Source organism: Blennius ocellaris (assembly GCF_963422515.1).
Source record: "Blennius ocellaris genome assembly, chromosome: 3".
Taxonomy (NCBI): domain Eukaryota; kingdom Metazoa; phylum Chordata; class Actinopteri; order Blenniiformes; family Blenniidae; genus Blennius; species Blennius ocellaris.
In genome coordinates this window covers 13,634,414-13,646,819 of record NC_137652.1, presented here as the reverse complement: position 1 = coordinate 13,646,819, position 12,406 = coordinate 13,634,414, and the positions used below count along the sequence as shown (strand labels likewise).

General features: G+C 41.5%; 2 protein-coding genes across 2 annotated transcripts in view; one reads left to right on the top strand and one right to left on the bottom strand.

Moving 5' to 3' along the window:
* Positions 1–234: 234 nt before the first annotated feature.
* On the top strand, positions 235–5,634 carry tyrp1b (tyrosinase-related protein 1b). Its single transcript, XM_080520229.1, has 9 exons — positions 235–288; positions 1,037–1,395; positions 1,655–1,763; positions 2,412–2,625; positions 2,982–3,186; positions 4,357–4,524; positions 4,815–4,994; positions 5,078–5,224; positions 5,335–5,634. Exons 1-9 carry the CDS (start codon positions 275–277, stop codon positions 5,538–5,540), a joined length of 1,602 nt encoding a protein of 533 aa, XP_080376355.1. The 5' UTR covers positions 235–274; the 3' UTR covers positions 5,541–5,634.
* Positions 5,635–11,340: 5,706 nt separating this feature from the next.
* LOC308149418 (multiple PDZ domain protein) overlaps positions 11,341–12,406 on the bottom strand; it is a gene marked incomplete at both ends in the record, with an annotated part of 39,338 nt that continues 38,272 nt past the window's right edge. The window contains 2 exons of the mRNA XM_080521146.1: positions 11,341–11,487; positions 11,936–12,059. Coding sequence (XP_080377272.1) covers positions 11,341–11,487; positions 11,936–12,059 — 271 coding nt within the window. The remainder of the gene's footprint in view (positions 11,488–11,935; positions 12,060–12,406) is intronic.

The following is a 12,406-nucleotide window of genomic DNA, read 5'->3' as shown; positions in this document are numbered from 1 at the left end:
ACAAGCATGACTTATGCATTACTGCCAACAGTTGAATCGTTTTTCTTTTTCTTTTTTGTGCACACCGAGTGGCGTCATTTGGGCTATGATCACAAGGCATATGAATGAGTGTTTGAGAATGCTCGAGTAGCCCCAAGTGTATCTGTGTGTGTGTGTGTGTGCTTCGGCTTTACACAAGCATCAGAAAGGTCTGGTCATGTGTTTGATGGCTATTTAAGACAGACGAGGGTACGGGGCCGACTCTTGGGTGGCTACACTTCTGCAGAGGAGCAGCATGCACGGAGAGAGGTAGGGACCAGATTACACTGATTATGTTTTACACGATACACTGAAGTTTATAAAACAGGCTTTCTGACTTAATCTAAAATAGATGTGTGGAAGTTGGGAGTTTTCGCAGGTGGATTCAGACCATCTGGAACTGACTAAAGCTGGGTTTGCTGGATATTTTGCAGGGGTGCCGGGAAACCTTTGTGGTTTTTAATCATTATTTTGTTGTTGTATAATTGCTCTTGCCAAAGTAACACTCACTCCTTCATTCATTCCTAATGAACAAGCCTGAAAACATGAGCAAATGTAACTACAGGAAAGATTGAAGCAAACCATCTCTCGCTGTCTATTGTTGAAAGCGTTTCTGAACTTGTAAGAGTTTACAACTAATGGCTTTGTGAATTATGAATAGTGACTTGTACTGCCTGCAGGGGCGTGTAAGATGTGAAGTTTTAGAATAATGTTGAGACAATTGCCTTTAAGAAGTGAACAAACTGAGTGAATTTGAGTTTAATTGCAGAGTATGTCTATGTTGTTTCATCTCTGAAAATCTGTCCTGGGATTGACTCTGGGCCTTCACAACCCTGAACATGATAAGTGGTTTTAGCAAAGGGTGGATGAAAAACATTTTTTTCACCATGTCTAATCTCCCACCCTGTTTCTAAAATGTCTGACCTACTTTACTTTTACCTTAAAAACCCCCTCTCCACCGACTTACCCCATGTTTCTAAAAGTCTCAATTCTCACTTCTGTTTCTGGTGTGTGTCAGCATGTGGAGAGTGGGTCTACTACTGGTGACCTTGTGCACCACCCTAACACTTGCCCAGTTCCCGCGGGAGTGTGTCACACCCGAGGGGCTGCGCAGCGGACAGTGTTGCCCATCTTTTTCCGGGGTGGCAGGGGATGAGTGTGGCTCCACCGTGGGAAGAGGGCAATGTGTGTCCATTGCGGCTGACAATCGACGTCACGGACCACAGTACCCCTATGCTGGCCGTGATGACAGGGAGAGGTGGCCGCTGAGATTCTTCAACCGCACTTGCCAGTGTAATGGGAATTTCAGTGGCTACAACTGTGGGCGGTGTAGACACGGACTGACTGGCCCCAACTGTGATCAGAGGATCTCTGTGGGTAAGAGAACGCCTGCTGTTTTGACCTAAAAGCTTGAGGCAGCTTACAAATGTCATCTTTTACTATATGCTTTATGATTTCACAGGTCTACATCAGCCGAGGGAACTAAGGCAGGCATTTATTGCTTGAAATAGGAAATGTCTGTGTTAATTTTTAATAACGTTTTTTTTCCTCCCCTGTTCCTCCCACACCAAAACAATCCCTCGTTCTCTCTCTTCCCTCCCCCCTATCTTCCTCCACCCCATTAACCTTGCTCCAGTCAGAAGGAATATCATGCAGATGAGTGCAGCCGAGAAGCAGGCATTTGTGAATGCTTTGGACCAGGCTAAGAGGACCGTCCACCCTGAAGTGGTCATCTGTACAAGACGGTACATAAGTGTAACAACATAATCCCATGTTAAAAAGATTGGATTTCAAAAGAGGAGTTTTTTTTTTTTTAACCCAGTCCCTGTTTGATCTTCTATCACGACTATAGAACAGACAGCTGGCTTTCGCCTGAGGAGCTGTATGCTCAATCTTGCTGAATCTGACTATTGAAAACTCAGCATTATAGTTATGGATGAACCCACGCTGTGCCCTTTTGAAAATGATCAGAAAACCCGAACATTTCTTCCAGCAGCACCCTGTAAAGACTGCAGGTGGAAGAGCAAATTATCCATTTCAGAAGGTGCAAAGGAAATTATACTCTGCTAAGTAGCAGTGCACAAGTCTGTGAAAAACCTCCAATTAGGTAAGGATTGTTGTAGATTGATTTTGCTGCAGGTTGAAGAACCCCTTTATCTTTCTGATAAATACAGTATGTCCTGATTATTTATTAGCTACAGGTCACACATTTAAAGCAGAGTTCCCTCTTACCACAACATCAAGCAATAAGATGCACATGTACTATTTCAGTCAAAAACATGAAACTTTCACTTCGAATCAGTCAAGAAGTGAATGGATTTGGGGGATAAATAGGCTCACTTGGAGGAATGTGGAGAAGTAAACACAAAGTGACATTCAGTCCTTATCTTTAGGTACCAGGATGTGTTTGGGCCCGATGGCAACACCCCACAATTTGAGAACATCACCATTTACAACTACTTTGTTTGGAGCCACTACTACTCCGTCAGTAAGACTTACCTGGGGCCAGGACAGGTCAGCTTCGGAGGCGTAGACTTCTCCCACGAAGGGCCAGGTTTTGTCACGTGGCATCGCTTTCAACTGCTTCAACTGGAGAGAGACATGCAGGTGAGTGGAAGAGGGCAGAGGAGAGACACCAGGATAATGAAAAAGAAGAATAAAGGACAGGGAGAAGGAAAATGTTGGGAAGATGATCAGAAACTAACAAGCCTGGTGTAGGAGAGAAATATCTTTAAGTTGAAAGGAGAAAATCAAATGATAATGTAAGTAAATTTAAGCTGTAAAACATTTATGAAGAGGGCGTGCAAAGACTTAGTGATACAAGAAAAGAGAACTAAAAAATGTTCACTTCATTTTCACTTAATTTTAATGGAAACATTTGAAGAGGAAGTTGTTGTTCTTTACACAAGTATGTCAGTCGATGTATTCGGGGACACCTGTCCTCTCCTTTTGTATTCCTACAGGACATGCTGGGTGATCTCACCTTTGCCCTGCCATACTGGAACTTTGCCATTGGAGGCAGCGAGTGCGACATCTGCACTGACGACCTGCTGGGAGCCAGGAGTGCGTTCGATATGAACTCCATCAGTGCCAACTCCGTGTTCTCCCAGTGGAGGGTCATCTGCGAGAGCGTGGAGGACTACGACACCTTCGGCACCATCTGCAACAGTAAAGACAGTCACAGAGACACAAACCGCATCGCGCTGCACAGCAGAGTTGTGTTAACTACGTCGTCTCAGCTGCATCAGAAAAAGAGGGCAAAGAACCCGTAAAGAGAACATGTAGAACATAAGCTGCTATAAATAATACTTCACAGCTGTTGTGCTAAATTCAATATTGCTTGCTATTACTACAGTGTCTTTAAAATGACTCTAGTTCTTCAACATTGCCTTCTGAGCTGCTGCGTGCGTCTGAAGTGTTGCACGCGGCATCTTAACACAACTAATTTTGAAAGGCTTAGCTCTGTGAGCCTCGTTTCCCAATAGAAGATACAAGAATGTGCAGCAGCCTTTAAATGTGAATTCCAAATGGGTCACAAGATTTAGTCTAAAATAAGGGGACCATTATGCTAATAACCTAACGCTGCGTAAGCCAGACTTTGTAGAATCAGATTTGCAGGGATTGGATCTCATTCCACAGTGGCACCAGATTACATCCCTAATTCACGACTTTAGCGGTATATAAGAAAGAAAAAAAAAAGGACTTAGTAACAGGTAGAACATGTGAGCAGCTGACGTGTGAGTGATCCGTCTCATTATTCCTGTTAGAGAGTCATGACAGGCCTGGTATTTCCTGCATCAACAAGCAACATCTCCTTAAATAGGTTAGAGGGGGGGCTGCCTCATTTGTGCAAGTGCTTGTTGAAGACAGGAATCTAGCAGTCTACTGGTTCCTTTGATCTACGGGAATAATCTTCAAACACAGAGACAACTCAGTCGTGTAGCCCTCTGTTTATGTGCTTGGGCTTGTGTGCTGGAGAGAAAGTGCAAAAAAAAAGAAAGAAGGAAAGAAAGGGAAGAAAGAAAGTGATCATGCATGTATGAAAAAACGAGGGAAAGTGTTCAGTCACAAAGCTCCCACTCTACTGTTGACTTTTATTGAATAATTGAAAAAGAAATCTGCCATCCTGTCATGTTTGAGGCAGATCAAACTAGTCAAGTCTCCCACATGGAATTAGAAAGTCATTAAATAATACAACATTTCCAATCATACTTCCTTTCCCTTTCTTTGAGGATGGCCTATGTCTGAATTGCAATGTGAATGCCCTACGAACCAAGTTATGTCATTAGTGGATACACTGCATTACCACTGACCTTGGGTTCTGTCTCCATCACCTAGGTACAGAGACCAGTCCCATCAGGAGAAACCCAGCAGGCAACGTGGCCCGGCCCATGGTGCAGCGGCTGCCGGAGCCCCAGGATGTGTTGGACTGTCTGGAGCTCAACACCTTCGATACTCCTCCTTACTACTCCACCTCATCTGAGAGCTTCAGGAATACAATTGAAGGTACACAGTAATGAGTCAGAGATCAGAATGTCTGCAGCAATTCAGATTTACCAGATCAACCAAAGGGAAATATTCAAGTTCAGTTGGGCTCCAAAAATAAAGTGCCTGAAGTGCTGTGTGATTATATAGATACAAACTCAAAGCCAAAAACACACACTCACTGAGTCTACCACCCACACGCACATATGGTTAGCGAGAACACAGCCTTTTCTGTTCCTAATTTTGGTAGATCGGAGGCTTTCATTAACAATGCTTTGTTTTGTTTTTTTTATTTCCTGTATATTTTCTAGGCTACAGTGCCCCCCAGGGGATGTACGACCCGGTGATCCGCAGCCTCCACAACTTGGCCCACCTCTTTCTCAATGGCACAGGCGGACAGACTCACCTGTCACCCAACGATCCCATCTTTGTCTTGCTGCACACCTTCACCGATGCAATGTTTGACGAGTGGCTCAACAGACACGCACCAGGTACACCCACTGGTGCCCACATGGACACAGTAAGCCACTTTGAATTATGAGTGGAAGGGTGAACATTTGTACTCTGCCTTTAGGTGAAATAGTTTATCCAGAGGAGAATGCTCCAATTGGACACAACCGCAGGTTCAACATGGTTCCTTTCTGGCCTCCTGTCACAAATGCTGAGATGTTTGTCCCTGCCTCGGATATCCTTGGGTACTCATATGAGGTCCAGTGGCCAGGTGAGGGGAAGCACACGTGACACACATGCACAAACATATCCACAAAAAAAGAAAAAAAAAAAAACCCTGATCTGATACATGCTCTGCTTTCTCTCTCATACTCTTTCTAGCTCGTGCTTTCACCCTGTCTGAGATCATCACTGTAGCTGTTGTTGCAGCAGTGCTGGTTGTGGCAATAGTGGGCGGTGTTATTGCCTGTGCGGTGCGAGCTCGCTCCTACCGCTCAGCCGAGGCCTTGGAGCCTCTGCTGGGAGAAACCTTCAGGCGCTACTCGGAGGATGACCACAGGTTGAACAAATCACAGTCTGTCGTCTGAAGTCACGCCTTTTAAAGAGGGCCTTAACATTGTCATGCGTTTGTTCTGCATTTGTTTTTTATTCTCAAATTTGCTCTAATAAAGTAACAATAATTTTTAACCCAGAGCCCGTTACATCTGTGTATGTGTTTGCCTTGAACTGTCTTGACGGTCTTGACTGTCTGAATATCAGCTCAAAGCCAATAGGTGAAATACATTAGGTGTCCTGTGACAAATGGACCAATAGTTTGTGATAATGTGCCAGCTATATATCTGGTTTATTCACAAGTGCCTGTTGTTCATTCATTTCATGTTCACATCCTCCTTCCTTTCATTCAGTCTATTTTTGGCTTATTATTTAAGGAACAACAGGTTGCAGTCTTGGATCAGACCAAAGACATGTCTTAATACTGCAGGCCCTTCGCTGGAGGCACACATTTGTCTGAGGCCTGCGGCCAACTGGCACATCACAGCATTTAGGTGTAATGTGGTACTTCTACAAGTCAGATTAGGTCCGTGCAAATTCTGTGTCGATAACAGCACACACACCGCCCTCATGTGGAAAAAATGCAGTACTGTTAAAAGAAGACGTTGATCCTGACTCATTATTATTATTTTTTTTAATTAAACCATGCAATTGAGGGTTGTTTTTTTATGCATGTTACGATAATTCGTTCTATAAATATACACAGAATTATATTCTGAAAAAACAGGAAGATTAACTAAATGAGCAATCTTCTAAGGTGAGCTAGGTCAAATCTTTAAGTGGGAAATGTTATTATAATTGAACCAAATACAATCTATATTATCTAATGTATCAGCCACATAAAGTGGCTACATGCTTGTGACAGAATATGCACACATTCCCCATGTATGACTCTAGCAAAACAGACAGACAGACAGACAGACTGCCCTCTCAGACACACTGACAAGTAATTTAAAGTCACCAATTATTCCCAAATGGGTGGAAGCAAGAGTAAAACCACACACTCCATAAAGAGAGGCCTATTCCCAGCTTGAACCTGGAGCCCTCTTGCTGTGAGTTGACAAATCCAACCACTACAACACTGTGCACACAACTTTGGATGCAGTGTCCTTGGATTTGATGATTCAATTAATTTCTAATTCATGATGTCCAAGGAATCAAAATCTGTAATTAACTACGATTGTAGGACAACTCGTCCACAAAACTGCAACCTCAGAGAACTCGTCCATGGATGAGATTTCAGAATTTTACGGGCGAAAATATATCCTGTACTATGTACTTTACATATTATTTCTAATTGACATTTTGTATATGTTTCATATATCTAATATATTTAGTATAGTCCCATATGGCTTTGTTTCTCGTGAAGAATGGTCTTTGTTTATCAAGTGATAAGAACGCATCTGTAAGAACGCGCCGCAGCTTGTTAACATGTCGGAGGGCCGCTTACGTGATGCACCTGAACGCATCACTCGAAGCAGTCAGCTATGAAGCGGAGGTTATCCCATTCCGACTTTGAAATCCAATTATTTAAATCAATGATGCTGAAAAAACATGTAACCTCGCTACGGTATGACCTCCGCAGCTTGTTAACATGTTGGAAGGTGCGCTTCCGACATGTTAACGAGCACCTGAATGCATCACTCAAAGCCGTCAACTGAGAAGCGACTCAATGGCTTATTTGTTTTCAGAAATACATTTCTGAAAACTGTATTTGTGAAGACAGTACCTGTTGAGTTTGCGCTCTGGGCAGCTGCCAATATTTGTGTTTTTGTGTCAAACATACTTAATAATCCTTCCAAATGTGTCAAATATACTTTGAAATCCAATCCTTCAAATCAATAATGCTGAAAGAAAATAGACATAGAGGAGTTGTCCGGAATTCATGGACGAGTTGTCCAAGGTTGCAGTTTTGTGGACGAGTTGTCTGTTCATCATTAATTACTGGCAGAGTAAAAAAAAAATGTTTAAAAGGGCATGTACACCTTTGAAAAACTTGGTAAAGCAACATGTTTTAACAAAGGTTGAATGGCACTAAACTATAGTTGTAAAAACAAAAAAAAATATGTTAAGAGAGACTTCCAAATGCACTAACCTATCTTGAGTGGAACAAAAGAGAATACCTGGAGAAAACCATGCACAGGGAGAATATCCAAACTTCACAGCAAAAACCCAGACTTCAACCTGGGAAGTTCTCGTTACCACTACATCATTACTGGGACCCTATTTACACATAATTTACGTAGCTGTTTAAAAAAAAAAAAAAAACCTTTTCCATAATTGAATGACTGACATAAAAGAGGGAAGACAAGTCTTTATTATCTAAATTTGGAAGAAATAAACAAGGCCCCATTTCCACGACAACGAATACGAATGTATATGCAAAACTTTCTTCACTTTAGGGGAGGGTCTATTTACGACACATGTGTGCAAATCCACTGTATCCACGAAGTTTTTATACCAACTCCTAAGGTGAAAAGATTCCACTGTCGGACAGCTGCAGAGACTCCCGGAAGCTACAAAGTGCTGTTACTGCGCATGCTCACCCACCTCTACCCTCTCGCCGTTCCTTCCAGTGATACAAAACGTGTAGTGGCATGACTCGCGGTCCGTATTCTAGTTTCATTATCCATATTGGTAGTTTAATAGTTGACACTCACCCCTGACAGCATCCGAATCGTCATCAGTCCAATAAGGATGTCAGGTGCTCTCCATTTTCTTCACGTTTATAGCGTCTGTGTGGTTTCATTACAAAAAGAAGCGACAGCGCCCTCGCGTGACCCGGCATACTCACCACATCGTTGTCAGCGTGTCCGTTGCTGTAACGTAAACACGGTCCTTTTTTTTTTTTTTTCTTATTTCTTTTTTTAACGGATTAGATGGTGTTGTCGCATGAAAAGTTGTCTTGTAAACGGGGCCTAATGTGATCTTCACATTATGTTTTGTTCAGACAGTGAGGGCTGAAAACTCACAACAAGAAGATACGACATGTCATTCACCACTATAAGTACATGACTGCACCTAATTATTTCTTGCTTCAGGCGATGCCCCTGAATGAAACAGGCATGCATGCTTCTCTGTGTCAAATTCTCAATCAGTCCAGCTCATTTGCTCTTGACAACCTAGACTTAGTGTAGGGAAGTGTCGTGAGCACCTAAATTGTTAGCTCACTCCACAGTATGTGATGGAGTTACAGCAAATCTTCCTTTTTGGATATATTTGTCTCGATTTAAAGGAAGCACGATTTTAAGACTCAGCACTGGACTGAATTACTTAGGACTGGCATATTTGCTGTGCAGGCTAATATTTCCAAATAAAACCTCATGGGAATGGGTGAAGAGGAAGAAGAGACTTTTTTTGGGTCCACCATTTTTTCTCCCTTCTGTCCCACCAGGTTAGGGGGGGGGGATGACATAATCCTGTGGAATTGTGGATATGGACAGATATGACAGCAAGACATAGATCAAACATTTGGCCACAGCCACCTCCCCGAGAGAGAGAGGATCATTAGTGCGTTTCAAGTGTCTCATGAAAATAAAGTTTTGTTATTAATCTATGCAGCCATCAGAATAATGTTTCTACCACTTTGCAAATGGTTAGAAAAAAAAATGTGGGAAAGACGAGGAGGTAACCGGTGTCCAGTTGCTTTTAGCCTGATTACATATGTCTTCTAACTAGTTAAAGGAAATAGTTTTCGAGTCTAAAAATAAAAACTTATGTCTCATAGAAAAGATAGAAGTTAAAAAAATGCTGCATGTATTTTAATATTCACAGAAGAAGAGAGATAATATTTTGTTGAAACCATCCAAGTTAAATGCATCTAAAAGGATTTTGCCATTTCTCCATCTTAAAACTCTCCTCATGCCAGCAGGCAAGCAATTGTTCATCTGGAGAAGGATAAACCAGACTGCTATGGCTGGGTTTCAATAAAGCTTGCAATGTGAACAGATGGCTTTGATTAATGCGGAGGCTCCAGACAGGATCTCCCTAGATGCCTCCTATTTCCTAAATGAGACATTTGTGTGCAAATGTATTGTTTGTCAAGTCGTCACCAGTAACTCCAGTAATTAAAGAGAAAGTTCTGTGCATTTACAAAGAAAAGGCACAGGTGTACTCTCCCTCTGTGTTTCTCTGACTCGAGTTGAAAATGCCTTTGTTCTCACGTTGGACTCATTTCTTTTTCTTCTCTCGACCATGTTTGTTTTCACTTTTTCTCCCCTCACCTCTTGTCTCCTCTTCGGTTACTCCATGATTTAGAGCTGCCCGAAAGTCTCTGTTTGACACATTGTTCTTCCCGTCACCTTGACTAAACCCGAACGATTCTGCAAATATATTCATGTTTGACAGAGTGAACGGAAGCTATAAAGACAAAGAGCATAACTACCACTATAAAACACCTCTAAGGCAAAATGTAGTTCATCGCTTTGGAACTATATGCAAAAATATGCGGAAGACATTCTTGCATCTATTCTTAAAAATGTGTCTACTTGCCCAGACATACTTTAACAATTTAACAGTTTAGGAGTTTAACAGTTGTGAATTACTTCTTCCTTTGCTTATCTATGGGCAAGACAAGGACGTGATCAGCACTGGCTTTTCATCCTCCAAAAATATTCCAGAGAGACATGACAATCAACAAAAAAGGAAAGAACGAGGAGTTGTTGTCAACTATTATTAATATAAGAACATGTACCATATATATTTCTTTCACTGTGAAATTACACACAGGGCAACTAAGTCAACAGAAAAACTGCCTCAGATACAAAACTCTACCAAATTTTTTTTTAATAAAGATCACTTACAGGAGATCAACAACACAATGTTACACAAAGCCTAACTCATAAATGTGCGTGTTGTAGCTATGACTATTCACTTGAATGAAATGAAATAAATTACAATGAGTGAGTATTGCAGTGTAAATGAAGTCTTAAAAAAAGGATCAGTGTTTCTAAATAAACATTGCACATTAGACAGTATCAATATTTTCTTCTATTCCTAAAAACAAAAAAAAAACCCAACCTCAACTGATCCCTTTGCGGGCTATGAAAACACAAATAAATACACCAGCAAACAGCATCCTTCGAGTGTACCAAAACGTGTGTTTTCTATTCTACCTGTTCAACATATGGTGACTGTAACTGCTAATTGTCAGCATGTCATGCAATGCATTAAACATTGATGAAACTGTGACACATTTTTAATTGCGAGGATACGAGAACGAGAACAGCGTTTCAAAGCAAGTATCCTAAAACCATTTTGCCATAGAAAAATTGGCAGAAGCACTTGGCATTTATAGGGTCTTAGGAGTTCGTCACAGTACGAGAGAGGAGAGATACACGTCATCTTGTTTCTTGGGAGATCTTTCTGTTGCACTCATTTGTATTTCCAGCAGAATTAACATGTGTATGTGGATATCTCACACTATCTATCTATCTATCTATCTATCTTGGACACTGTCTTATTGGCTTTTTTAAATTTCCTGCTGGACTTTGGTCACATTAATCTCTTCTGTGGTCCTTTTTAAATAATACCTCTTCTTCATATATACACATAAAAACGAAGAACTTCATGTGAATATGTGGTAAGACCAGAAATACTGCGTATATGTCAACACATCCAAGCTGTGTTTGTCGGTAGAGGTAGCTTGCCCGAGTAGCAAGTGACTAAGTACTGGCTCTTCTAATGATTACTGTAAATGAAAATGTCTTCGATTCTGTCCTCCCATTCTTGGCGTCCTCAAGTCTGTGCGAAGCAGTACTAAAAGAAGAAGCAGCTATGTCCCTCCAGGGCTATTTTGGTGAGATGTAATCAAAATGGGACACAATGGGCCGGGACTCAGGAGAGCACAGTGAGGACTACAGTGCCTTTGGTCTTTTTCAGGATGTCCACAGCTTCAGCATGAGTCACGCCTTCCAGGCAGTGTCCGTTCACAGCAATGATTTGATCTCCGCGCTTCAGTCTGCCATCCTCCATGGCTGCCCCCTACAGAGGAGAAAGACAGGCCCACCATCATCCACCAGAGATCACAAACCCTTCACGCTGCCATGATGACACATATGTTCAGCAAAATTAGGCTGGAACAGAATAATCCTGATGTGAATGACTGATTCAGAAAAATAAGGTAAAAGGCCATAATATCCTGTATCATCATATTAACATTGTAACATCACAATGGATTGTGATGTTACACTTAAAATCCACAGTAGGAATGTTTATTTAATGTTGCTGAAACAGGTAAAGATAGAATAAAAACGTGTGAAAGATCCATAGACATGATAATAGGTCAAGTATTGTGTATAATTGTACTTGTATGGCAAAGAATCAACGAGATATCTTGTTAAAATGCTCCATGAGTTTATTACTGAATGCAGACGATTTTTCTTCTGTGATGTCACAACCAGGAAACAAAGCCTGTTGAATGTTTTCTCACCTTGTTGAAAACGGTTTTAATGTAGATCGGTAGATCCCCATGTGGGCTGCCAAAGCCCCCTACGATGCTAAATCCCAGGCCTGAGGAGCCTCTCTCAAGAGTGATGGTCTTATACATGCGAGAGCTGTGGGGAATAAAAAAAAAAAAATCAAAGGAATGAAGTTGTGGAGTAGCTTTCTACCCTTTTCTCGTATTTTAGCCCAGTTCACTCATTTACATGGACGCTTTAACAGCAGTGCTGTGTTATTTCAGTGTTAACATATTTCAACAGGTAAGGTCAAGATGTTACAAAATATACATAGAAATTTTACTTTGTCAACATGAGTGGGTAAGGTGAGAGTTTAACAAAAAGAAACGTTAAAAGAAGCTTCGTAACTGGCGGCTAGCCCACTGCTTCAACTGATGGAGCTGCTGAAGGAGATAAATACTCAAAGAAATGCTCAGGTGCCACTGTCATTCAGTGGGTGATTC

Excerpts from the sequence above, each read along its gene's own strand:
- tyrp1b (XM_080520229.1), top strand. Across the intron at positions 3,187-4,356 it reads CTTCGGCACCATCTGCAACA|GTACAGAGACCAGTCCCATC; the intron begins GTAAAGACAGTC and ends TCCATCACCTAG. Across the intron at positions 5,225-5,334 it reads ATATGAGGTCCAGTGGCCAG|CTCGTGCTTTCACCCTGTCT; the intron begins GTGAGGGGAAGC and ends TACTCTTTCTAG.